General features: G+C 42.6%; 1 protein-coding gene across 3 annotated transcripts in view; it reads right to left on the bottom strand.

Annotated features, from left to right (window-relative positions):
* LOC133918544 (methyl-CpG-binding domain-containing protein 9-like) overlaps positions 1-23,763 on the bottom strand; it is a 36,704-nt gene extending 12,941 nt beyond the window's left edge. The window contains exons 1-6 of one of the 3 annotated variants that reach the window (XM_062362459.1): positions 22,942-23,763; positions 11,113-11,204; positions 10,412-10,731; positions 9,095-10,234; positions 8,309-8,980; positions 6,959-7,267 (exon numbers count right to left, since the gene is read on the bottom strand). In XM_062362459.1, coding sequence (XP_062218443.1) covers positions 6,959-7,267; positions 8,309-8,980; positions 9,095-10,234; positions 10,412-10,731; positions 11,113-11,204; positions 22,942-23,570 — 3,162 coding nt within the window. In that variant the 5' untranslated portion in view covers positions 23,571-23,763. Of the gene's footprint in view, positions 1-6,958; positions 7,268-8,308; positions 8,981-9,094; positions 10,235-10,411; positions 10,732-11,112; positions 11,205-12,232; positions 13,485-22,941 lie in introns of those variants that run through there. The other 2 variants (XM_062362460.1, XM_062362461.1) reach the window with 2 other exon arrangements.
* Positions 23,764-27,682: the final 3,919 nt, after the last annotated feature.

The raw sequence follows: 27,682 nt of genomic DNA, 5'->3' as shown, positions 1-27,682 counted from the left end.
CAAATCGTATTTCTTATTATTTGTAGAAAGAACGTCAAGTATGAAGATTATTAATCCAACATAAAAAACCAATGACATCTCGGTAACAAGTATCTACTTTGAAATATCTAGCCTCCTTAACCTTGTGTAGGTGTGAGTCGTTTACAATCTTTTTGTGATTGTGAACACTTAAAGTTGGCTAGGGAGTTTTTGCTTAAATATCTACATTCTTATAAAGTGATGCGTTTAATAATGCTCTCTAGAAAAAGGTCTTATGAGTGATGCAGGCAATGAATACTTGATGGTGATCATAAAAAAATATCAAGAAAAGATCAAGACTCATTAAAACCTCAAGCATCTGAACTTTTTGGATAATCCGGATAATCCGAATTGAATCCGGAAGTTCCAGTATTTGTAAACCGAACATTTCGGGCTAAATTTGAAGTTCTGAAATCTGCAGAAAATTGGAGGTATGTTGAAATGAAGAAAGAAGTTAAAATTGAACTTTCACCTCAAGTGCTTCGTCAAAAGCTCATCAAGTGTCAAGAGACCACTTCATCAATGATGTTTAAAAAAATATTTGAAAAAAGGATGGTAATCGCTAAAATATCAAGTTACAATCTCTTGTGAATTTTACCTTTTGTGTCTTTGTGAGCCATATAAGGTAAAAGAAATACTAGAGGATTTAGACTTGATGATGGCTATGGAAGATGAACTTAATCTACGTGATCTTATAGTTGTAAGTTCATTCTTGGCACAAGTATTTACTTTATAAATTCATTTTCTGCTTTAACTTAAAATATAGGGTAAACTCATCTAAATTCTTGAATGAGTTATGTGTATGTTACAAATAATTCAAGTATTTAGATGCACATATTTAGGGAGAGCTCATCCTATGTTTTGTGTTTTGAGACTAATATTTTTTCAAGTAAAATTAGCCTCTGTGAAATAAATATCCTCAAGAATGTCAATGATAATTAGGATTAGAGATTTGGCTATTTATTTGAAGAGTTATCTAATTGTTTAAAGAGTCAAGTTATATAGAAATATATTTACTATTTATCCAATACCATTATATGAAGATAACATTCTATCACAATACCTTAAATCTATATTCTTGCTCATTGTGTTGTTCTACATAATTTTCTGGAGTGCTCCAGGACTCGGAGGTTCCGGGTCAGGCCGGAATATCCGAGTGCTCCAGAACTTGAAAGTTTCGAGTTATATCTGGAAACTCCTGTTCTTATATGAGTAGGTTATATATTTATGCTTGTTTAGAGCTTATGCTTATCCTAGCATATGTAGACCTTATTGTAATCTTGTTATGTCTATATTTCATATCTATACATGTCTTAATTACTTGCTAAGTGTGCTATGAATTTGTTTCTAATGCGTTTAACTTTCCTTGCTAACTAGTATGTGTAAATCATATAACTAGTATGTTTATCGGCTATGAGCTTGGCGCGAAGGCATACCGCTTCTACGACCCAAGCACCAAGCGTGTTCGCGTGTCAAGAGATGTGACCTTCGACGAGGATGCCAGATGGAGCTGGGAGGCGGATGCAACTGGGAGCGTGGCTCCGTCGAGCGACTTCACCGTGGAGTTTATGGTGAATCAAGTCCATCTCCCAGCGGCGGACGGATCCAACTCAACTGGAGGAGAAACACCAGCGGCAAAATCACTTGCACCAAGTCCAGCGGCGGCCGATGCGTCGCCCAAAACACCGAGTGGCGAATCATTCGAGGATGCGGACTTCGTCACACCACTACCGAATGACAGCACCAGGCTCAACGCACACCACGGCGACAGGCCAGTAGCTACTGCATCGTTGACAAGTTGCTCGGCGACAAGGGAGCTCCAGCAGGATACGCTACCCGCGTCCTGGACGACGCCGAGCTGCACTTGGCAAGCGCGGGAGAGTTGAGCTCCTTTATCGAGGCGAAACGTACGCGGCATGGCAAGCAGCAATGCTGGAAGAGATGAAATCCATCGAGGAGAACGGGACATGGTCGCTGGTGGAGCTGCCACGTGGACACCGCCCAATCAAGCTCAAGTGGGTGTTCAAGCTCAAGAAAGATGAACTGGGGCTGTGATCAAGCACAAAGCCCGCCTCGTTGCCAAGGGCTATGTGCAGCAACCGGGCGTGAACTTCGACGAGGTATTCGCACCTGTTGCTCGTTTGGAGTCCTTACGCCTGCTGCTAGCGCTAGCTGCTCAAGAGGAATGGCTAGTCCATCACATGGATGTGAAATCGGCATTTCTGAATGGCGAATTGGAGGAAGTGTATGTTGCGCAGCCACCGGGATTTGTCATCGCCGGAGAAGTGCACAAGGTCTTGCGGCTGTGGAAGGCGCTCTACGGCCTGCGACAAGCACCGCGCGCATGGAACGCGAAGCTCGACAGCACCTTGAGTGCTCTCGGCTTTGAGCAGAGCACGCACAAACATGCGATGTACCGACGCGGCCATGTCAACACGCTGCTGCTCCTTGGGGTCTACGTGGATGATCTGATCATCACGGGATCGGCAAAAGTGATTGATCGATTCAAGGCGGAGATGAGACACAATTCAGGATGAGCGACCTCGGTTTGCTCTCCTACCTTGGGATCGAGGTCCAGCAGAGCGGCGGCGGTATGATGTTGTGCCAAGTGCAGTACGCCGCTCGAATCCTGGAAATGGCGGGGATGAAAAACTGCAATCCCGCTCACACCCCGATGGGGAAACAGCTAAAGCTCAGCCGTGAGAGCACGGCGGCAGAAGTGGACGCGACACAGTACAGGAGACTTGTCGGAAGCCTCTGCTACCTCGTCCACACACGGCCGGATCTTGCCTTCAGCGTTGGGTTCGTGAGCCGCTTCATGGAGCGGTGAACTCAGGAGCATATGACGGCCATGAAGAGGATCCTACGCTATGTTGTCGGGACGATCAACTACAGCTGCCGCTACAGGAAAGCAGTGGAGGGACAATTGGTCGGCTACAGCGACAACGACCTCGCGGCGACATTGATACGCGGAAGAGCACCTCTGGCACTCTGTTCTTCTACGGCGACAGCTTGGTGAGTTGGCATTCACTCAAACAGAGGGTGGTGGCCCTATCGTCCTGTGAAGCAGAGTATGTCGCCGCCACCACTGCAGCTACACAAGGTGTGTGGCTGGCTCGATTGCTCGATGACTTCAAGGGAAAGTCTGTCGACACCGTCAAGCTCAAGGTTGACAACCAATCAGCTCTAGCACTAAGCAAAAACCCTGTGTTCCATAAGCGCAACAAGCACATCGATGTGCGCTACCACTTCATCAGGGAGTGCTTGGACAATAGGAGTTTCAGTGCAGACTTCATTGGCACCAAGGACCAGCTCGCAGACCTCTTAACAAAGGCATTAGGGCGAGTTCGATTCTAGGAGCTTAGAGCTAGGATTGGAAGATTAAACTTAAAGCAAACACACAAGGCTTAGGACAAGTATTGTTAGAGTAAATCCTTGTGTAGTTCGTTTAATCTCCTTTTTTTTGTCAGCACTGTAGCAAACCGACTGTAGCATAGGTCACTGCTTAAATCATCAGCTACTGTAGTACCGACCTATTATAGCAACAGTAGGTCAGTTGGTTTGCTATAAATAGGGCAGCACCCCCTCCCCCAATAGACACCAATTCAGAATAGCTTCAATCCAATAGAAGCAATAGAGGCTATAGCAGCTATAGCCTTTTTAGGGTGTTTGAATAAACATCAAAAGCTGTTGTTTATCAGCAGAAAAGAAAAGACTCCTGAGAAATTCCAGTGTCCAGTGTGTGCTCGCGTGTGTTCTTACAACCCACCTCTCGTGCGATCGATTCCAATAGTCAATTGGGGGAGTTTCAAAAGCAAATCCATGAAACCTTTTTAAGAAGTTTTGCTTTGCATGATCATATTCATTTTTCATCTTGATATATACTTAGTCATGCTTACTTCATATGTATGAAAGAAACTCCATCCGAAATTTGAGGTAAACAATATATGCAATGATATTTAAGATTCATTCACACATGCATAGATTGTGGAGGAGTTTGCTTTATACATGTTTAGTTCTACTAACATCAAAACCTTTGTGGTGTTTGATGCTAGTAAAACTAGTTTTGGTAACCTCAAATATCTTTGTGATGTTTGATGTTTCTAAAATTTGTTCTTTATATGATTCATCTTCGGATTTTATGTATATTTAAAACTTTAATTTTTTCAAATATAATCATCTAATGAGATTGTCATCAGTTACCAAAATAGAGTAGATTGAAAGTGCATCTAGCCCTTATGTGTGGTTTTGGTAACTAACAACGTTATTGAGAATTGTTAGTAGTTTGTTCCATAGATGATGCATGGAGCAGAGATGCATGAGCTCTAAGTAAATGGGGAAATTGAAAACGCATCAAGATGAATGGGCTCTTAGTAATGCTAAGTAATGCTCATGAGGAGAAGGAGAAGGAGAAGCTCAATAAGATTGACAATATGCACGAAGGCTAATAAGTTACTCGTGAAGATCAAGTAACTTAAGGTATAAAAGTTGTCAATTGAGTTTTATGTACTAACTCATGTACTTTGTGCTTGAGAGTGAGTTGAAGTTATGATCCATAAAAAGACGTGAGGTGAGTTGAGATATTCTATATGCCAAGAGTGAAGAACAAGATTGAACTCCATATATGATAAAGTGAATTTATTGAAGATGTCGAATAGAAAATGATTTTCTATAGCAAGACGGTGAAGGACAAGCAAGACTCGGCTGCAATGGACCATCCGGTAGTGAAGAGCAAGTAAATAGCTTGGCGCCGAAGGACCAAGGCAGTGGTGAAGAGCGAGTGAAGGCTTTGCGTCTATACCGTGCGAGGTAATATGAAGCTACCGATGATTCACATCAATTACATGAAAAATCAAGAAGAGATGAAGTGACGATGGTATAAAAGTTCGCAACCCTCTAAGTTTGAAGGAAAGAAGCGGTACTTGAAGGTACTCAAAGGCTCAATGTGATTCAAAGTTCAAACATGTTTTATCTTTAAAATTGAGTATAGATATGCCACACTATTAAGCGAGATGCAACGTGAACTATTTGTCGTGTCTCAGTGCTCAAGAGTTTTCTAACCAACCCAAAGTGAGAGTTAGCTTAAGGAGCATGATGCGGAAAATATGGAAGTGTCCAAATTTGGTTTCAGAGTGTTCCTAATTTGATCCAATGTGTTTGAGGTCATAAATTCAGTTGGAATGTGTAACCCTCTGAATAAGCTTTACATAGAGTCCAAAATTGTTGAAATCGAACTTCGAGATCAAAAGTTATCGATTTTTTAGAGGGCCAGCTGTGCTGAACCTGGATACTCCGGGTTGACCCAGATACTCCGGTCAGTTAAAAAAAACTGTGTAACGGCTAGTTTTTTAGGGTTGAGTATAAATACCCCCTCACCCCCATTCTTTGTTGCTGCTGCTTGGGCACGAAAAAAAAACGTTCTAGAGCTAAAAGAACTCCCCATTCCATTTTAGTGAGAAATTTGAGAAGATAGGTGAGTTAGGTTAAGAGATTGAAAGATTGAGTGCAAGTGAGCTAAAATCCATTCTTGAGTACTCGAGTTCATCAGCAAAAAGTTCATGAAGCGTTTATTACTCTTGGAGCTTAGAGCTCCTAGGTGGCTAGACGTCGTCGGCGAGCACCTATGGTTGTGTCATGCCGCAGGAAGTTTGTAAAGGCTTCGATTTCTCCTCCGAAAGAGAAGAAATCAAGAGTGAAAACCCAAGATCAAGTGTGACCAAGCTTGGAGAGGAAAATGGTTGAGAGACCCAGCTCAAATGTGACCGAGCCCCTCAACGGAGACATAGGAACCTCTAGAGGACTAGTCCGAACTTCGAGAAACAAATCGCGTCTACTCTTTTGTTTTCATGTTCTTGTGTTCTTGCTTAATATTTGTGCATTTTACTCGATCTACTTATTCATGTATATTTGATTGTATGTTTTTCGTGGATTTATATGGAATCATCACTTGGAACACACGACTTCACTTGGTTTGAGCTAGAACCCTTTAGGCGCCGTTTAATTTCAATTTCGTGTTCATTTTCTATTGAACCCGGAGGTTCCAGATTTAACCCGGAAACTCCGGATACTGTACAATCAGCTCTGAACCCGGAGTATCCGGATCAACCCAGTCTCCAATGAACAGGATTTTTCAAGATTTTTCAATTAATGTTTTCTTGCATATCTTTTGTTAGATTTAAGTAATCTTTGTCACCTCAGAATTATAATATCCACACTTATTTAGGGTGATTATGCACTAGTTAAGCTTAACATATTTAGGATTTTCACTTGTGAAAAATCCATTAGTTTATTTTCCGCTGCAAGTTTAGACCAATGGTAAAAGGGGACAAATTTTTATAAAAACGCCTATTCACCCCCCCCCCCCTCTAGGCGACATCATTGTCCATTCACTGATCAGACAAGCTACATAAGTAAAAGCATGTTGACTGATTTCCTTCGGGAATAAAATGTGCATCTAGTTAAGGGTAAAAGTGTATTTTCCCTTTTCCAAGGTTTGTATCCCTTTGTACTATAAATCTTGCCCTTTGGGGCTGGTAATAGATAAGCTGCACATTCGTAACACATCTCACATGTAAGAGTACACCAGCTAACCAGATAAACATCACAACCATGTTGGGTTGCTCAATCCTCCACGCACAACCCCCCCCCCCCCCCCAAAAAAAAAACAAAAAAAGGATGCATAGCTTGTTGTCCTAAGACCTAAAACTGACTTCCCTCTTTGATCTGACAATAATTCAAAGCATATAACATACTAAAAAAATAAAACAGTGCGAGGTTCACTATTTTGAGTAAGGAGGTTGACAATGTTATGAAATTTATCTGGTAATCAGATACTCTGACCTATATTTGCAAAAAATGGTTAAAAACACAACATTAGAAAGCACACATAATGGCAACTTTCTAATATTACTTACTAAGTAGCAGCAGGAACTTTACTAACCTTGGTCGGTCCAGATGCATTACCCTTGTAGACCTCTTTACTGATTGAATGCTCTAAAATTTTCCTTGCCCATTCTGGAGGTTTCCTCTCCAAAGCTTCATAAACACACTTTCTTATTCTTGTTCCTACATTAGTTGGTAATTTTCTCACAGGCTCCAGTGATTCCACCCAATCTGGTAATGTATTAATATCACTAGCAGGCTCCTCAGGAGAATCCACAACATCAGTATCCTTGAAATCCATCATAAAGACCTTATTCCCTTCATCCGCTGAAGAATTGTATATCAAATTTTCAGCCTCGGCAAGCAGCTGAAAATACAAGAGTATTGCTAACAGTCAATACAAGCACAACAATCATAAACAAGAATTTTTACAATTATCTCCTTAGTGGACATAAAATTACTTCGGATATGGGCATATTTGTAGTATTTTTTCTCTGCATAATCACAGAAGGAGATGAAATACAAACAAACATTAACAGATAGCATGGCTCAATCTACTAGCACCCATACAGGTTTATATGATATAAGAAATCAGAAAAATACGACATTGCTGGACAAGAAGTAGCTGCATCATATCAAAGGGATGTCTAAATGGCAGCTGTTACTTAAAACATCTTTTTAAACAAATCTCTAACCAAATAAGCAAAAAATAATTATCATAAAAACAAAAAAACTCAAAAAAGATAAGCAAAAACAAGAATTCTGTCTAAACAGACACAATTCAACAGCAAATCTCTGAAAACAGGTCAAAAGGGTCCTTAAAACCATATAACAGTGCCAATGCAACAGGTAAAAGAATGTTTTCCAGCAAATATTTTCACCAGTAGCAGTATAAAAATGCAAAATAGCTAGAATTATACATGTAAAGAACAATGCACCAGTAGAATTTGGAAAGTCTGTAACAGACTGATAGTAAAATTGGAATACTTCATGGCGAAAAAAATAATGCTGTATACAGCCTTGGCTAATTTTAGCCTCAGATAGCTTTTCTTTAATTTTTATTTCCCTCTAGGAAGGCTTATCTTCCACACATAAATGTCCTATTGGGTAATCTGTACTCCTTTACATATTACATATACAGTAGGATTCAACCTCACTGTTGGTTATGGTTGTGGTAAAGAAAGGAGGCGCGATCAAACTTAACAATGAATAGACAGGGGGAAAAGTTGATGATAAATCCAAGAAAAGATAGAACATAGCCACAACATCGTATATGACCAAAGCAAGCTAGCTACAAATTATAGAAATTCAATGTTTGACTTGAAGAAAGAAGAGGCAGGACAAATTATGTATCTCCTGTGCCAAATAAATCAGAAGTGCAGCTAGAACTAAGAAGCAAACTCCTTACCAAAGCATCCTTCTCCATGCCAACAACCCCAGGGAATGCTCCACACAGGATACCACCATCACCTTGTAGGCAGCGAAACAACTTCACTCCTTCTCGACTAGAAATATCAGATAAATCCATGCACCCACTCATGGAAGAAACAGCTAAAATATACCTTCTAGACAACTCCGGCCAAGTCAACTTATTAGCAGTCAGCATATCAATCTTTAAATCTTTTGTTGCATTGTCTGCGTCCCTCTTTCTTCCACGTTTGGATTTTGATTCTTTAGGGTCAATGCTTGGATCAACAAAAATTGCAACCTTCGATAATAGCTCACTAAAAAGAACCCTCAAGAGTGCAAGGTGGATCTCAGGCAACACTACACCACTACATCTCCCAAGTGTCTGGGCTGCCAAGTTATCTTGAGTAGCTTCCCTAGTTGAAGAAGTTTCAACTGGAATAAACACAGGTGCTATCTCTTCATTAGTAGTTAGACCTGATTCACCATTCGAATGCGACGTAGAAACATTTGCAGGTGAATTCGTTGGTGGGGTGTGATCCCTGTAGTGTTGAATGTCCTTTTGATTTGCACAAATTGGCCATGGGTCAATAAGTTCATCTTCTACTTGCTCAATTGAAGGAGCTTCTTTCAGTCCAACGATTTCAGCAAATCGCCCCAGAAACTCCAATATCTACAAGCACATTGCAAGGATAACCCGATTGCTACAATTAGAACAAGAAGTGAACAAATAAAGAGGTGTTTCTTTAAACAACAGAACAAGTGACAGAAACAGGAGTCGAACTACCTGGAAAACATCTCCCGCCAACTCTGGTGGAAGCTTGCAGCTAATAGGATTTCCCCGAGGAAGCTCACGGATGCTCAAAGATCTAGGTTGAGCACGATCCTGTGGCCCAGATACCACAGATCCATGTCTACCATATGACATGGTGTCCCCATTACTCGGACTATTTTTATGCACAGATAAAAGTGTGCCACTTGCAACTGTCAACGAAGAGACAAATCCATCCCTGTTACACAAGAACTGGTAGTTTGAACAAGCCCTGGATTTAGGAAGGGATTCCACAATTTCTTGAACAAATTCCATATCGAATCCAATTCTGTCCTGATACAACCATTCTTTAAGTAATGCACAAGTTGATTCTGCATCATTCTCCTTTTCTATAAATTGCAGTATACTGGGCCCATAGGATGAGCAAAATCTAGTCAATGGATTGCAAGGACCATCAGTGTTCTGAGATCCACTCCCATAGTCAAATGAAGGCTTTTCACTACTGTGCGTGCAGAAGAATACCAAATGGCCATGTTCCTTGTACATTTTTTCACAAGCTTCTGTCATAGCACAAGAAATCATCCTCCAGACTGAGGAAGGTGATGTTCCTTCAAATGTAAACTCACCAATTTTGTCATGCAAATTTACTTCTTTAGTCGGTGCTGAACTGAAAGCCCCAGAATGTGACGGTATAGTTGGCATTGTCATATATGAACCCGGTATGTTACTGCACCCTAATGTCCTTTTACCCTCCATATCATTACTAAGACATGATAAGAAATCTTGATTCACTTCAGAGGGTTCTGATAGGAGCATGAAAATGTTATCATCAGTATCATTAGCAGTATCTTCAATCAAACTGCTACTTTCCTTTGTTTCTATTGTATCAGCCTTTCTCACAACATTTCGGCATAGAGTGGTTGATGCATCCGGAAGTGGGAACACTGAACATGGTAACCTTCTGACCTTAAACAAAGGTCCAAAATTTCCCCCATCACAGACCTCACACTCAAACAGTGAACCAGTAATTTTGTCATGCCAGTAAGACGTAAAACCCACCGGCCATATCTGGTAGGAATTATGGTAACTTGTCCGATTGTCGATTTCTCCCAAGCAGGTAATAAAGAAATCACTATATTGAACAGGTAGGCCAACCTAGATATTCACCACCACAATGTAATACAGTCAAAATCAGTATCAAAGCAAACAGAAGATGAACAAAATGCACGTCAGCCTGGGGTCTCAAAACAAAATTGTTGTACTGTTGGAGAACAGTGAAAATGAGCAGTCGGTGAAGAAATAAATCTTAAATGGACAAAACAAAATACTCACTGTACGATGATGTGACCGATGATTGCTATTTTCGACAAGAAATTTTGGAGGCTTTAATGAACTTCTGTTTTCACTAGGACTTGGTTCCATTGCTTTGGTAAAAAAAGATGGATCCATAAAAATGCTGGCAGTTCCAAACTCATGGTTCTCAGCAAACATGGGTAATGTTGATGTTTGTGGAAGAGATCTTCTTCTGCGTAAATGAATTGACCTATGTGGTACATTTCCATCAGCAGTTATATCTCGGTCCATGGAAGTAAATTTTTGTCTCATGCCAAGACAATGAGCAAGATCAAATGATGGCATAAACTGCATTCCATCTGCAACAAGACAACAAAAGTTAAATTAGTAAAAGCTGCACCAATTATAGCCAATAATCACATTTGAAACCACATATATAGAAGATACGAAGCTCTGAACACCATGCAGGTGACTTAAAATGTTAGTAAGACAGTTGAATATTTTGGGAACTAGAATCACTATACAGGAGTGGGCACACAATGACATACTGCGAGTTTCCTGACTGACTAGGCACTGAGCATACTGACTGGAAGAATTTGACCTTGATAGTTAGCACAGCAAATTGCTGATTATTATCTAAAAATCTAAAGAACTAAAAAGGCACATTAAAACTCTAAGCGAAAGAACCAACACATCTCCTTGTAATAGATATGAATATATGATTCCTCTGTTATCCTTACTATAAAGAGCAATATTCTTCAAGTGAACCCCCTCAAGATGCGGCAACTGTTGGGAAAATTCGCTCAACTGAGCTCCATCAGCGACATTTGTTCTGCAGGAGTCACAAGAACATGTTAACGACCTTGTGATAATAATGTCTGTACAACAAAGGTTATTAGAGAATTTATAATAAATTCAGACATTGTTTCTGTAAGAGCACCCAAAACACTCAAGGTTGTAAATGTTTTTACTAGTTTGGTAAGAAAGCAGGCACCTAAAGTCTAAAGAGGTTACAGCCCTAGATAGCAATTTGAGTTTCAAGAAATCAGTAGTGTTTTCCTTCGAACAGATCTTTCAAGTAAATGATGATCAAAACACTAACCAATTGACAAGAAAGACAGAAAGCATCAAGTATGACAATGACAACCAGAGTGCTCCATAATAAAAACAAGCCACTGAAGTGAATGCAAACCGTTCATTTCTATATATTCATTTATTTAATGCTTTTTTGTTCAGACACCTAAACCATTAAAATTAGGGATGCGATGTAATCATATCATGCCATGCTCACTATAGATAAATATTAGGAAAAAAACAAAGATCAGATTGCCGAACTTAAAAGAAATTATCCATTACATTCCAGTACCATGTTATTTGTGTTCAACAAAGTTCTTCAAGAAGTTAGCAACTAACAGTGATGATGATATGGTTGTCCCTATCACCCAGCTGTCGTGATTTCTTATTTGGAATAGACAATAGATTAGTCATTTGTAGATAGGCCACTCTAAATGGTCATCTTCTGAAAACCCTAATTCCCTAAATTGACTCGTTCAATCTGACTCACCCCTTTTCTTCACCTCAATACAGAGCTACATTATGGATGAGATTTACTGTCTAAACAAGCAGATAAGGGATTCAAGCTTTTACATCGATCAGTAACACAGAAGGCTCCCTCAAGATGACAAAATCTTTGTAATTTGTCTGTAATACCAATGATCTGATGCAAGTATAAACACTTCACAACTCAAAAGATAGGGGGTTAGTTTGAACCCTAGATGCGCATCTCAAACTACAGCCCCTAATTCCCCACCCTCACACCCCAACCTGACCAGAATAAAAAAATTATGCTTAGATCTATACCTCAAGATGCACAGATTTGCAGATTAACCACTCCCTTGTTAGCTGAAGCAAGATTTCTGTGCTGATTGAGCGCAAGAGTGGTGAGGGCAGAAGCTGGGGACTCGGTGGTTCTTCCCTTTTTTTTCTTTTCTTTTTTTATTGAGGAGACAGGTTATTAGGTATATATAAAGAGGAAGACTGGCCCATAGACTCTGTCTACCAGATCCATATAACACGAGAAAAGTGTGCCTTCATTAAATAAATATATTTATCGACAAATTCCACGTCAGCATTCCAGCAAGTATATCCGAAGATGCTTGGTTGGGCACAAGAAATAAATTACAAGGATCTGGTTGAATAATTTCAACATATGGACAGCTAGTTGAATAATTTCAACCCACAAAATCTAGCAGATCAATTTTGAGGTACAGATACCTAATTGAAGAATTTTGATGTCAGGACACCTAGTTGAATAATTATGCCACATGGATACCTTGTTAAATTTTTCTCTATGTACACATGCCTAAGTTTTGCCTTTCCTGAAGGACCCAAATGAGATGTAAATATTTGGCCAAGAATTTTACATTAAAAAACACGTCTAAGGGCTAACACCACTACCGCTGATCCTTGAAACCAGAAAAACATCATTTTTGCCTTTTACAAGCATTGACTTAACTTGTTAAACTAAATGCGAAATGGGTAACAACAATTACAAGACCAAGCAATAGATCTAATATGTGACCACAGTCCAATCTCCAAAAAGCAACAGATGGATTTTCTTTTCATGTTGATAAATAAAAATAGAAAAGGGATAAATCACAGTAACACCAATGCGAAACCCAGTTTGAACCGTCAGTTGGATCAGAATCAATAATTCATTCGACATGAGCATTAGGAAAAAGTGAACTAGTTGAGATAGCATGGAGAACTATGACTTATATTTAATGTGTCTACAGAAAATCATTCAACACTACTGGCAAGCTGCAACCCCAAATGTTCCCTGAACTACCAGTAAAAGGAAGGCAACACATTTTGCAAGAATGCTTATATTAGACACCCAGCGGTCCAAATAGTTTTGTATAGGAAAAGGCATTTCTGCCGTATGGATGGCCAGCAAAAGGGTGACGAAATACATACGAACAAATCAGGGAAAGAAAACTTAGCCATCTTGGAGTTGTCATGTTAAAAGAGGAATGCATGATTTGAATGTTTCCATAACAAAATGTTAATATTATTACAGATTAGCTATATGCCAATATATAACTCAGTTAGTAGGATGCTCCTTCTACCTCAAGTACAATGTTTGACATACTTTCATTATTTCTGTTCTTAACTATTTTCACTGATTCAATACTTGACAAGTTGACATCTTTATTTCCATCCAATATCGTGCAAATGCGGTAGCTTTCCAAGATACCAAACATAAAGGGCTAGACCGCAGGGTTAACAATACCAGAAGAAACTGAACATTTCCTGCTGAGACCTGGGGACTTATTGCATGGGCCTAAATTCGGTGGTACAGCGACCTGTACCACCAACCATCGCTAAGAACATGGATGGGCCTGGATCCCACCCAGTTCTGACCCACTCAAACGGTCCTGAGAATGCAAAATAGAGGCAAGGACCAGGACATCACAAAATCAGAAAGTAGAACAGCAAAACCAGGCATGAACCGGATTCAAATTTGAAACACACATTCTTATTTCACAGTAAAAACAGTTGAGAAAACACAGTTAAAACTTCTGAAATTGTAAGCCCCTGCTGATCCACATTATAGTGAGTGGGTGCCCACTTGACTTTGGCTTCACCTATATACTAATATGATGGAAACTGTTTCTACCATACGTCTTAATCCCATTCTAATGGTTACTTCATTTCTCTTAATGGAATGGAATATTTCAGTACTGGATCATTATAGTAGCGCATAGTAAAATATTTATATATAAACAAGGAAAAAGTATATATATATATATATATGGCCCCTCAACTTTTTCGGTGGTTTAATCTTCAACCCTGATGTTGAACAATGTTTAGAACCCGACCCCAACAAGCAAAATCAGAGCACATCAAGTCCAATGACTCCTTTTATGGGTGGTTTTCAGTAATGTAGCCACCATATCATCAGCTTTACCATGTCACCTACCACATCGTCGAGTTGACCCCACATCTCAGTCCATTCCGTTCCTTTTAAATAGAAACGAAAGATAAACTTGGGATTCGGACCCATATGTAAGTGACTAGGGAGAGAAAAAGATGTGTGGTGGGCTAGCATGTGGAATCAAATTGATGATGTGGTCAATGGCATCGCAATATTGATGATGATGGCAGCCTCTTTACTCAAAACCGTCCACAAAACCATCCTTGGGACTTGATTTGCTTTGTTTAACTTGTTGGGGGACGGGTTCTAAAATGGACAAAAATTAAACCATGGGAAGAGTCAAGGGACCAACTATAGATTTTCCAATACACAAGGTTATATAAATGCCAAAAAAATGCATATCAACATGTTGATTGCAAAATATAAAGGTAATATTATTTTTTTTCTAACAAAAATATCTTAATATGGATGATATAGACATTTAAGCTCAATTGCAAGATACATAATTGCCCTCATTAACTAATAACTAGCAGAACACAATGGAGTATTCCGGACGTAATAGAGGGAAGAAAATAGATATAATAAGCGGAATGTAATGCAAGACTTTGTGTTCTTGTTGCTACACACAATGGAATGTTTAGGTCATTCTAGCCCATACTGAGAAGGAATTGATGAGCGGAATGAAATACAAGACTTTATGTTCTGGTTTGCTAGATGCAACAGGATGCTCTGCCCACTGCAGCCCATACTGTAACTGATTTGAGAAGAGGTTCATACCCTCAATGGATCAAGAGAAGAATGAGGTTAAGGCATGCGTGAAAACATAGCCCATTTGGGTGCTTTCCATGCAATTCACATTGGTAAATCCCTCCTATATTGGAAATAAAGGTTAAAATAGATTTTTTTAACCAAAAAAAGGTTAAAACAAAATTCAAAGATTGGAAGTGTATTTGCTCCAACCCCAATAGAGATAAGGAGTGGTAATTCAATTATACAACGTCTAATGAACTTGTGTCGTGTGCTCAGATATTACAAGGGTGGCTGGGGCAAAGAAGGAAGAAAGCAACAACAGAATAGATGGGGACAGCAAACAATAGAGGTTTCGGCATGGAAGAGAGAGAGAGACACGACAAGGGTGAGGTAGTTGAGTATACTACTTGCTTGCCTTAGACTAGCCCCAACAGCTTCCCTTCAAGGGTGATATTCCCGTCGTGAAGGGATTTTTGTTCCCTTCAGCGCTCCAATGGTTTCCCTTCACGGTTCCCTTCACGACGGGATTCCCAGGGTCATTCACTTTAGGACAGGATTCTCTCTCTTTTCCCTTCGCGATTCCCCTCGAAGGGAAGCTGTTGGAGATGAGAGAAAATAAAAGGAATGGGAACGGGGAAGGGAACAAAATGAAGGGAATATGGTTGGAGATGGTCTTACTCAACATAGCTGGCCGACATATAAGGTTGGACTCAACAATCAATTTAATGAACAGTAAGGATAGAATCCTAACAGAAGGTAACTATCTCAGCAGGATGTAAACAGATAAGGGGATCAATTAAGCTTGATTGTGAATGGCTGAAAAGAGCTCTAGTAATGTTGCGCCATGCATGGCCCATGGCCATGACAACTTGTAAAAGATTTTTCTTTCAAAGATATCTAAATGGAAAATGTGTGTGTTAGTTCGTTGCCATATTCGGCATTCACTGTTTCCAATATCTGTACACAATATATATGCAGCAGTTTTTTAGGGGGGGGGGGGGGATCAAGGTCACGAGACAACACGGGAAACTCAAGCAAAAAAGGCATCACTTGACTAATTAGTTCTCATATAGCCTGTTTCAAATGTCTACTTGGTGTGTTTTCTATTTAGATGCATGGCTTGCTCAAAACACACCCACTATATTTGGCATTGGAATCAATTATGCCAACATGGCTTCCAGACTAGACAAGTACTTGAAGGCCATGACTGCCGAGCTAAGCAAGCAATTGGTAGGAAGCTTCGCCGTGGTCCAAAAGGAATTGGTAGGTACGCATCAAGACTCACTAGGCGTGATGGACGCGTGACGAATTAGGAGAGAAGTGATAGTCCCTTGCCCAAACTGGTCGAGCTGCATCATCTATCACAAGAATCATGTCGAGCTCATCTGGTATGATCATGGTGGCCACCTTAGGGTATGTCGGGGCGGGCCGATTCGCCAAGGGCGGCGGCCGAATCACACAGGAGGAAGCCGATTCAGTCAGCGGTAGGCAGAGGCGAGTAGCCAAGCGCTGGGAGGCGGCGGCGGGTAGCCGAGCGCCAAGGCGAGAGGCCAAGCGCCGGGAGGACAGAGGCGGGCAGCCAAGCGCTAGGAGGAGTGCGGCAAAGTCCGACCGAGCAGGCACAGGACGAACAGTACAAACAGATAGGATCGATCTGTACGAGAACAGAGGAGAGGCTAGATGGACGAGTTGTGGCGTCCTAAAAAAAAACTAGCTCTCATACCATGTTAGAGATAGCAACTTGTATTCCCTGGAGACCATGGGCCAGTATATATACATGTACATGTGACAATATGCAAAGAACCCCTTATACTCTAGGGATATTATGCAATGCCACCATCGCAGGGTGGCTTCAACTCTGTGCCGCAATAGCTAAAGCCCACCCTGCCACGTTTTAGGTCATCAGTCCTTAGTCCACCCAGTGGTTGAAGTTGATGTCATTACTCGCTATTACAATATTGAATTTTCAAGTTATGAAGGTAAAGACGACCATTGAATTGGATTAACCAATGTGAACATATTTTTCTCCGGACAGAACAAAGGAAGGCCACAATGCTTTGCTACTTATGTATATAGTTGGCACAACCCAAGAGTGGCATATTCATTAGAGAGCGTTCAAGGAACTCCGATATGGAATCGCTTTAAGGAATGCTTCCATCCACGTCAATTCACTCAAATCGCTTGGGCACTTGGTTAGCTCCAACTCACCTAAATCGTTGAAAATTATCGAGAAGTTCCAAGTTTTATTATGCAAGACTGGGACACGCTACCAACTCAACAGTAAGTCCAATTGTTCACATCTAGGCCATTAGATCAAACCTCCTGCACAAATACTAGCTCACAATCCTCCATATTTATAGGCAACCATGTGTTCAGCTTGCACATATGAACAATGAGCTTTTACTATTGCCTTGACCACTTTTGGGGCAAACGGTGAGCCGTGATCTGCAAGTTTGCAATGTGTAAACCATAGGCACTAGGAGAGCTACAAAGGTTATTAACATAAGTTTAGGGGAAGCCACACAATGTGGCATTCCATTGATCTCAATATATGATGTACAACCAGATCCAATTGCACAACTTTACATATATACGAGAGATAAATTAGGTATCTAACAATATCAAGAGCAAATAACTTTACATCTATAAAAGAGACATGTCATGTATGTTACAATATCAAGAGATCATGACCTCAATAGGGATATGTCGATGCCTTGGAATAGATGGCAATGCAGGTAAACATTAACACACCCCCGCATTCACATCTACATCATCACTAATGCTTGAGACTATCATGGAAGTTGAGGAAGTGCGATGATGCTTAATCTTTGGTGGCGGACGCGCTTATAGCACAGTGGCACGACCATCCGTCGAGACGGCGCCTACCTAGGCTCAAACCCTAGCGCCGCAGGTCGCTGTGCCCACCTCCTGTGCAACGGTGCGGAAGGGTCCCAAGCTACCATGAAGCAGCGCTGATTGAGGTTCCCGCCCAGCCTGGTTCGATGAGCACCGACTCTTAAGATAATGCTAGGGTGGGCGTCTCCCCCCCCCCCCCAGTCGAATTTTTTAATCTTTGGTGAAGACATCGACAAACCAGAACAATGAAGGGAGATCGATCTCGATGTGCTATGGGTGTGTTTGGTTTTCCGGACGAAGTTTCGTAGAGTTGCATCGTATAAGAAGGCTGAACGGAGTCATATTTGTTGAAAATAAGAGTGTTTGATTGGTTGTATCTGTCTAGACAGGCTGAGCTGAGTTTCTGTTTGGTTGACTAAATTTGAGACCACATGAGCGGATGCAAAAGTTAAAATTGTGATTGGTTACTCGCATGAAGATGATTTTGTGACATTGACAAATGCGTCCGCCTGCATAAGCGGATGCAGAGCTTGCATCCGCTGGGCCAGGCTGCGTAGTGAAGCTCGAATCAAGCTTCACTCCTGGGCCAAGATGAGGTCGTATATTTGCACATGCCAGGCCAGGTTGCAACAGTGGATGCAAGCAACCAAACGAGCTTCTTTTCAATAATATACGCATCCGTTGGGCCAGGATGGGGGAGATTCGAGGAACCAAACACACCCTATGTGAACCTAACCCAAAGCAATCTTGTTTCACACAAAGAGATCGATCTTAATGTGCCTTGTTCATTGGACATGTACACTGCATTGATGTTGCAAATGACGAAGGTTGCCTTGGAGATAGGAAGGTGCAATCCATGAAGAAGCTATGCAACCAAGTGGCTTCAGTGACAACATCAGCAAAAGCGCAATACCCAACCTCGCATTTGAGCAAGAAATAGTATTCTAGCATTTGGAGGACCATTCCACCAGGTTGCCTCCAAGGTAAGACAATATAATAAAGTGTAGCGCCAAGTATCTAGGAAGCCCATCCAATTAGCATATGTATATGTGATAATGGAGATCAAAGAAGAAAGGGTGATGCTTAATCGAAAGAAAGGTGTCATTAATGTACTGATGGACATGTTCACTAGCAAAAGATGACAATCGTGGGGATCATGCATATGCAAATAGATCGATCATACAACATACGCGACGTCAAGGCTCTGATAACGCTATGGTAAGCAGTTGGATCATTGACTAATGAATCGGTGCTTACCTTAGGCGAAGTGTCGATAGGGGTAGCAACCGATTTGCGTGAAGTGATCCTCGAGAGCATGATTGCCAACAGTGACATTGAAGAGTGTACTCACTTGGCGTAGTTGGGCATGTCAAGCTTGAGTGTGACAAGCATAAAGTATTGATGTTGACACGCCAACTGCCTGAGCACAAAGTTAGTCCTTGACGGCGGCGATTGAAGCTTGTTCAGTGCAGTGACCAAGGAGGTGTGCAGTGTCAGGAGAGGGGAGGTGTTCATGCATTCGAAGAGCAATGCACAAGGTGGAGGGGAACATAAGGGGATGCGTACGTGGGAGAATGGCGATCGGATATGATTTGATACCATTTGAGCCAAGGAGAAGTCGTCATTCCGTTGATGACTTGATGTCATATATATAGTGCACAACCAATACAATTTTATATATAACTTTACATCTATAGAAGAGACATGATAGATATCTCGTTGGATTGATTTGGTTGGGTTGTTGCCAAATATGCAATAGGCCTTCCTATTTTGCCAAATATGCTACAATGATAACTTTGGTGAAATGAAGGCACCAAGATGTGCGACACATGGTAGAGAGAGTTAACATCCCCCCACAGTTTAAGCTCAAAGCTTCGAAGATGCTGAAACTAGACCTTAAGTCGTTGAAGAGCATTGTCAGGAAATTTTGGGTGAAGATATACGCATATTGCGACGAAGAAGGGACACGTGTAGAACCCAAACATCATCGAGCGCAACACATTCCAGCACGAAGTGGTCGATCTCCACATGTTAGGTGCGTTGGTGATGCATCGAGGTGGTGGAGAGGTCGATTGTACTTATGTTGTCGCAGTAGATAAGTATAGCCTTTCGTAACAGGTGTTGAAGCTCAAGGAGAAGTTGTGGACAGCATGCCTCGACAACAGCATTGGCAACACTGCAGTACTTTGCTAATGCATTGGATCGTGAGGCTGTATGCTGCCGCTTTGAGGACCAATACATCATGTTATCATTGAGAAAGATTCAATAGCTCAAGGTAGAGAGACAACCTATAGAAAACTTGAGAGAGACCATTGATTTCTATATTGAGTGTGTCTAAGCATCCACTCGGCCTGCATTGGAGGTCCCGAGATCAAACGCAAAAGACTAGTGAAGCTACAAGCTGAAACCAATTGCACCCTTAATGTGGCGAAAAATTCACTTGATGAGGTTGAAATGAGGCTCCCAAGGATCATGCATGTGCAAGCACACTTGTTGCAAAAGTTAATGAAACCTCAAACTCAACAGAACAGGAATTATCCATAGTAAGTGACCAATCAAAATAAGATTTTTAATATTGTTTGTGCAGAAGCAAGAACACGATGCAGAAAGAAGGGATGTTGTTTAGATGGAAAAGCCAAGTGACTGTGGCGATGACACGAAGACGAGAGCCGCGATGAAAACATGTTTAGAGAAAGTAGAGTTTTGAGAAGAGAGATCACTAGGTGCGTCGGAGTCCATGAAACACTCGTTGCTTGGTTGTTGGAGCAAGAGTGTTCATGGTGCTGACAAGAGATGACGAGTCCTATGGAAATGTGGATGGTGCATTGAGGAGGTGACCGCCTAATGTAGCTATTGTTGTGTTAATGATAGCGGGCCCAAGAGGCCCCACACTAAAGCCCCATACAAGTAGGACGGGGGACTAGATACTGGCTAGGCTGACTAGGCCACGTCTGAAGCGAACCTGTCCATAGATTGAACCGTGGCGTCACAACGCTAAGAAAGGAGTTATGGCCACCTCCAGTGTTTGCGGAGTAGCCACCCTGATACTTGCCATTGCCACCCTTCGAGTTGGACCAGTTGTTCGAGTTTTTATTAGGGATTGAGGAATTGGAGTTTGGGGTGGAAGTGTATAAGGTAGTGGATGGGGAGGTGGTTTTAGAGTTTGGGGTGGAGGTGTATAAGGCAGTGGACGGAGCGGCACCAGAGTAATGAGGGGAAGGGTTCTTTGGCAATGATGATCTTTGTGATGGTGATGAAGGGCTCACTTAGACCGCGAAGAATGGTGAGGACGAGAGTCTCATCGAAGATCTTGCGGTCAAGATCTCCGGGTCAACAATCGGCTTGAGGCGCTAACATAATGACGTATCGTCTTGAGGTGTGCTCTAGAGTTCGTCCTCGAAAGCGAGGATTCGTACCTTGTCACTGAAGAATCTCCACACTGGACTAGAGGTCATGAGTGAAGGCATCAAGGGTGAGGATGATGCCAAGAATCTCATCTGAGTTCGTGTTGTAGATCCCGGAGACGATGGAATCTTGATCCCAGCTGGCATTGGTGGTGGGTTTGACGGAGGTGTCAATTTAGACTGAACTGGTGAAGAATAACAAAGAACAACTTGTGCCATTTGGTGCAGTTGGAGGGCTAGAGTTTGTGGCTGAAGGGGATAAAGGATTTGATGTTGGAGATTGTGGAGGCAAGGGGACAGGGTTTGAGAGGGTCACTGGCCATGGGTGTGGTTGTCGGCAAGGAGGGTGTGGAACATGGGGGACGGGCTCACGAACGGAGTATATCTGATACCATGAAAGTGTGATAGTTTCAAGAGAAAGGCATGTGATGTCGTGTCCTTCTCAGTTATGCAAATATATAGGCTTAAAAGTGTACAAGGTAAATCTACACACTTGGCAAAATACAAATGTATTGGATTTGATAGATATTAATCTTGTTGCATAGATTCGATTGGGTTGTTGCCAGATATGCAACAATCATTGTTGTGTCAAATATGCTACAGTGGTAGCTTCGAAAGGAAGGCGCCAGGATGTGCGGCACAAGGTAGGGAGATAGTTATAATCTAGCATATCTTATAACCCCTAGTGCCCTTCTCCAAAAGCACTACAAACTCTCCATAGTCCAAAACTTCTACAAGGAAAGTCCAATCCAGTTTCTATTTTTGGACTAGTAGATAAGGGTAGACCCACCAAGAAATGAAGAAAGAAGGGAAAGAGGGGGGGGGGGGGTAGAAGAAAGATGAAGCAGCAGATTTCCAATGCAATCCATATAGCACAGCTTGCAAATGAAATTGCATAAAAACAGAGACAAACTTCTCCTAGGGTTTGCAAATTAAGGTGATACCCAAAGCCCGAAGGTCCAGAATGCACATACCTGTCCTGAATCAAACATGCAGGTGTCCTAGTTGAAATAACTGACAACACAAATCACAAATGACCAAGGAGCGGTGCCAAGACTACAGCAAGATAAACTACAATTAATCATGTCAATCCAAGGGTTAAGGCATCAAGTTATCTGCATTGTCTCATGTGTAGCAAACTAGCAACATGTTATTCATAATATATTATGGAGATACATGCAGCATGCACGGTTACTCAGTGTGGCACCCAAATTTAGTAATCACACAAGAGGCTAAAATAGATGTGATAACATGCTTCAACACTACTTCTAGAAAGACACTGCCGCCAGTTGCTAACTATAGCGTCCAAACCTAGTCAATTTGGCATCAATGATGCAATACGGTTCAAAGACATAAGCAGTCAAACAGAGCAGAAAAAAATAAAGATAGCATACCATTATAAAGCTACGCTATGTAGCATAACAAACCAGCTGTAAGTCTGTAAAACTGTAACAACACCAAGCAACAGCCAAACACAAAGTCAACCATTACCGTTGAGTCTCACCATTACCGTTTGCTTATTACCAGCGTTTGGCAAGCAGCAACCTACTTAGAGCCTTTAAGAAGTTCGATGGTCAAGTAAGCTGTGATGATATCAACGAGTTAAAGAGAGCTGAAGTAACTGCCTGCTGATGTCCATGACGGCGTCCTCCGGCGGGGCAGCGTTGATGTCGAGCGGGACGGGACCCAGCTTCCACCGGGACGAGCGAGCTCCACGCATCTCGCACTCGGGGCAGATCCAGTCATCGTTCGCCGCGGCGCGGGGCCGCCGGGCGCCAGGAGGTCCAGGCGGCGGCGGGGGCGTGAGCATGAGCGGCGGCCAGACGCGGACGCACGAGGGATGGAACCCCCGGTCGCACGCGTCACAGACCATGGTTCCACCGAGAATCTCCGGGTGGCCGCAGGACGCGCAGGGGCGCAGCGGGTGGCCCCAGCCCGCCTCCCCCGGGTGCGGCGGCGGCGGCGGCACCCCCATACCAGGAAGAAACCCGGAGGGCACGTTCCCAATGGCCCCAAAATGAGTATTCCTCGGCTCAGGCACCCGATGGAACTGAAGCGCCATCTCGAGGGCCTCCTGCTGGAGCAGCAGCTGCTGGCTGGCCGGAGCCGGCTGAGGCGGCGGAGGCTGAAACTGCGGCATCGGGGGCGGGGCATAGACGGGCGGAGCGAACCCCCGCGGCGGCGGGGTTTCGCACTGCTGCGGCGAGGGCGCCTCGTTGAGGTCGATGTCAAGATGCGGCGGACGATCCATGGGGGAATGGGGGATCGGGCTCGCGCTCACGTTAGGGTTACGGCCCCAGGCATGGCCGCGAGGAGGAGGAGGAGGTGGTGGTGGGTGGGTGGGGAGCGTGAGGGGGGCGGGGTTTGGAGCGAGCAGCAGAAGAAATGAGGGAGAGCTCGCACGAGCGAGCCAAGCGATGCTGGGGTTAACGACGACGGGTTGGGGGATTTCGGACGGGAGCGCGGCGCTGACGCAGAGGGGGCAACGGAAGAGAAGGGGCACGTGGCGGTGCGTCGCTGTAGTAGCAAAGGCGCTTCGTGTTTGGGGCATCGCAGCGGATGCGGAGGGGATCGGTGCGGTCCCCGTCGTCAGCGACTCACGCGGCCTTTCCGGCCGGTAGGGATGCGGTGAAGCGGAGCGGGGCACGCCGAGGGCCCGGGCCCGAGAGGGGCATGCCGGGCCGTGTCCGTACGCGCGGCGCGCGCCGGTTTCTGATCTGGCTGGTAAGCGGGTCCCCTGGCTTGTTGCCAACAGAGACAAGAGGTGAACATTTTTGTCCTCCTTTCACTTAACCCAAAAGATTGTAGATTTGTAGTGATTGTAGTCATTTATGTGTTGATATGCTTCGGTTATTCTATCAAGAATATGAGATGGTGGACACTTCACGAAATTAGGGTCGATGTAATAGCATATTGTTACTGTTGAGCTGTATGCTAATAAATTAGCAACCGAGGGAATAATAGCCCAAAGATACAGGTCATAAATGTGCTAAAATGCTTTCAGGACTTCGTCTAGAACTTCCAAAATTTCTAGGATTGCTTTTATGATTGAGATGTGATGCACTTCTCCGGGAAGAGATCGTTGCAGTTGCAGTTGCATGCAATCGCTGCTGGGTTGTATTTAAATAAATTAGTGGTTGACGGCGGAGAACAAAAAAAAGATGAATCATTTATGTGTTGTAATGCTTTAAGATTTTGTGAAAAACATCAATTTTTCGTAGCGTCTTTTTTTAGATGCAATGAACTTTTCAAAAGACTTTAAATTAAGGGGCAATTGTGTTCTTACCCCACTTTAGAGTGCAAATGTGATTTTACACTTACTTTTACAGCTTTATGATTTTGTCCTCGCTTTTTCATAACGAGATTGTTGTTTGCCCCTAGTTTGAGGTTATGTTAGGTGAAGTCGGAATAAGTGAATTAAAAAAAAGAAGAAAATGAAAGAAAAATAGAAAAAAAAGACCAAACTACCCTCCCTTACAGTGAGTCCTCTCCTTTACTCACTGTGACTCTCTCTCTCTCTCTTGGCGATGGCGGAGCGCAGGCGTGGGGCGGCGTGGCATGGGTGGCACAGTCCTAGGCTGTGCGGGCTAGGGCGACGTAGGAGGGCGGCGCGACCTAGGGCAAGCAAGAGGGGGTGCAAGCGAGGGGCGGCGCGGCCTGGGCATGTGGGTCAGGGTGAGCAACGGCTCAATCGGCCCGGCCGAGGGCAACACAAGCACGAATGCAACGCAGGGAACCCGTTTGAGGCACACATGGACAACGACAGCAACCGAAAAGCGGCCAGAGATGACGTACGACGGCGGTAGCACGACAGCGACGACGTGAGCGCGGGAACAGGGCATGGGAGCGAGGCTAATGGCCAGTCGAAGGCATGGGAAGCAGCGGTGCGCCAAGGGGAAGCTCCCTGGGCATGTACCGACCGGTGAGCTCGATCGGAGCATGGCCGATGGCGAAGAACAGAGGGGCGACAGCGAGTGGCTCACGCGAAAATGTGTGACGGTGACGGGCCAAGACAAAAAGAGCGCACGTAAAAGCTTCAAGGGGTCGCGGGGAAGCTCACCGAGGGCTCAGATCAGAGTATGGAGCAGTGGAGCAATGGCGCAATAGTGAAGTGTCAGAGGAGCTAGAGTTAGGGAAGAATGGCGCGCGAAAGCTCGATTTGGTTGGGGAAGATGGGGATTCTCTCGAGAAATGGTGGGGACGACCCTAGGCGACCTTCCACCTTCCTTCTTGAGCCTTAGCTAGGGTGGATTCAGCACGACGGTGTTGGATTTTTTGCGGCGGTTGTATTATGCGGTGAAGTTGCACTGCTCCTTGCGTGCTGCGATGATGTCGTTTGGTTGAGCTAATGGAGGGAGTGAAGAAATAAGAACAAGGGGCAAGGAGAGCGTAGCGGGCACGAGAGAGGACAGAGAGCGAGAGAGAGAGTTGATGTTGTTGCTCTATCAAGAGAGCAAATGAGGGAGAGAGAGATCAGTGAGGAAGAAGTGATCAATTTGGACTCGTCTAGGGAGAGGAGGGCGACGTGATAAACTCATCAGCTCGTCTTGGCACATGCCAAAATGCTTAATGTCAAAATAAGGGTAAGATCACAAAGTCATAAGAAAAGTAGGGGTAAATCTGCAAGGGATACATATCCTTTTACTACTGCTTTCACACTGTTAAGTGCTCTTAACTGAATGAGAGCAAGCCCAATCTTCAGCTTGAAAAAGTGGGGGCAAAATCACAAAGTGGTAAAAATAGGGGTAAAATCATAATTTCACTCTAAAGTAGGGATAAGAACACAATTGCCCCTTAAAACAAGAATGGATTTAAGTGATAACTAAGGAAGGGGTCACGTTTTCATTGAGACGGTGAACGCTTCATGAGATAAGGGATGATGTAATAGCATACTACCATTGTTGAGTTGTATGCCAATAGATCAGTAGCCGAGAAAAAAGAATAGCTAAAAGATAGAACCCACCTAAGTATTAGAATGCTTTTAGGACTTTATCAAAACTTTCAAATTTTCTACATCTGTTTTTTGTTGAGATACAGTGCGCTTCTTGGGGGAAAGGACCATTGTAGTTGTATATAGCAACTAGTGAGGTCTATGTAAATAAATAAGTAGCCAAGAGAGGAAGAACCAAAAGAAAGAGTCATTTATATGTTTTAATATTTTGAGATTTTATTGAAACATCTTGTTTTAATAGGATTTTTTTTTTGATGAGATGCAGTGAACTTCTCAAGAAAAAAAAATGTCATTGTAGTTGCACAAAAGCAACTAATGAGTTGTATCTTAATAAATTTGTAGTTAAGGAAGCAGAGTCAGAAGATAGAAATCATTTATGTGCTAAAATATGTTGAGTGGTTTATGAGAATTCCCTAATGATTGGGGTCATTTATTTTTTATAAATGTGCACATTTAATGAGTTGTGTTTTAAGAAGGATTTAGTGAACTTCTAAAGATAACGATTGTTTTAAGTAGAGGCTAAGGAAGAAGAACCAAAGGATTGTAGTCCAGATTTCTACAATTGTTTTCTTTAGGTGAAGTAAACTTCTCGTAAAAAGGGACATTGAAGGTGTATGTAAATAAATAGTAGTAGGTGAGAGAGAAAGAACCAAAACAAACGAGTTTTCTATGTGCTAAAATGCTTGGATAACTTTATTGAAAATATCGAGATTTACTAGGGTTGCTTTTTTGGGAGGTGCAATTAATTTCTCAGGAAAGGAGTCATTGCAGTTTCATAAAACTATTTGATGAGTCATATGATAATAAATTAGTAACTAGAGATGTAAATTTAAAATATAGGAGTCATTTATGCGCTAAGATGCTTTGTAGATTATATCAAGAACAATTAAATTTACTATGGCTGCCCTTTTGCTGAGATGCAATGAGCTTCCGGGGGCATTGTAGATTAATCTAGCCATCCATGAGGTGTATGTGAATAGATTAATTAGCTGTGAAATAAGATCCAAAAGAGAGGTGTCAATTAGCTAGTTATGTGCCAAATCATGGAAAGAGTCCAAATTTACTATGGTTTCTTTCTATTGAGATGCGTTAAACCTCTCGAGAAAAGGGCCATTGTAGTTGCATACATACACCGATGAGTTGTATGCTAATAAATTAGTAGCCGAGAGAAGAAAACCCAAAACATAGAAGTTATTAATATGCTTGAATGCTTTCAATATTTTTATCACAAATGTCCTGATTTGTTTGGATTGCTTTTTTGTTGAGATGTTGAGGACTTCTCGGGAAAATTGTCATCGGTGTTGCATCCAAACATTGTTGTAGTTGCATCCAGCCACTGGTGATGTGCAAATTTAATGGGAGTATGTTTCACGTAGATGTTGTAAACTTCTTAGAGCACTAAGGAAGAAAAA

Source organism: Phragmites australis, chromosome 5 (genome assembly GCF_958298935.1).
Source record: "Phragmites australis chromosome 5, lpPhrAust1.1, whole genome shotgun sequence".
In the NCBI taxonomy this organism is placed as follows: domain Eukaryota; kingdom Viridiplantae; phylum Streptophyta; class Magnoliopsida; order Poales; family Poaceae; genus Phragmites; species Phragmites australis.
This window is presented reverse-complemented; position numbering and strand designations above follow the sequence as displayed.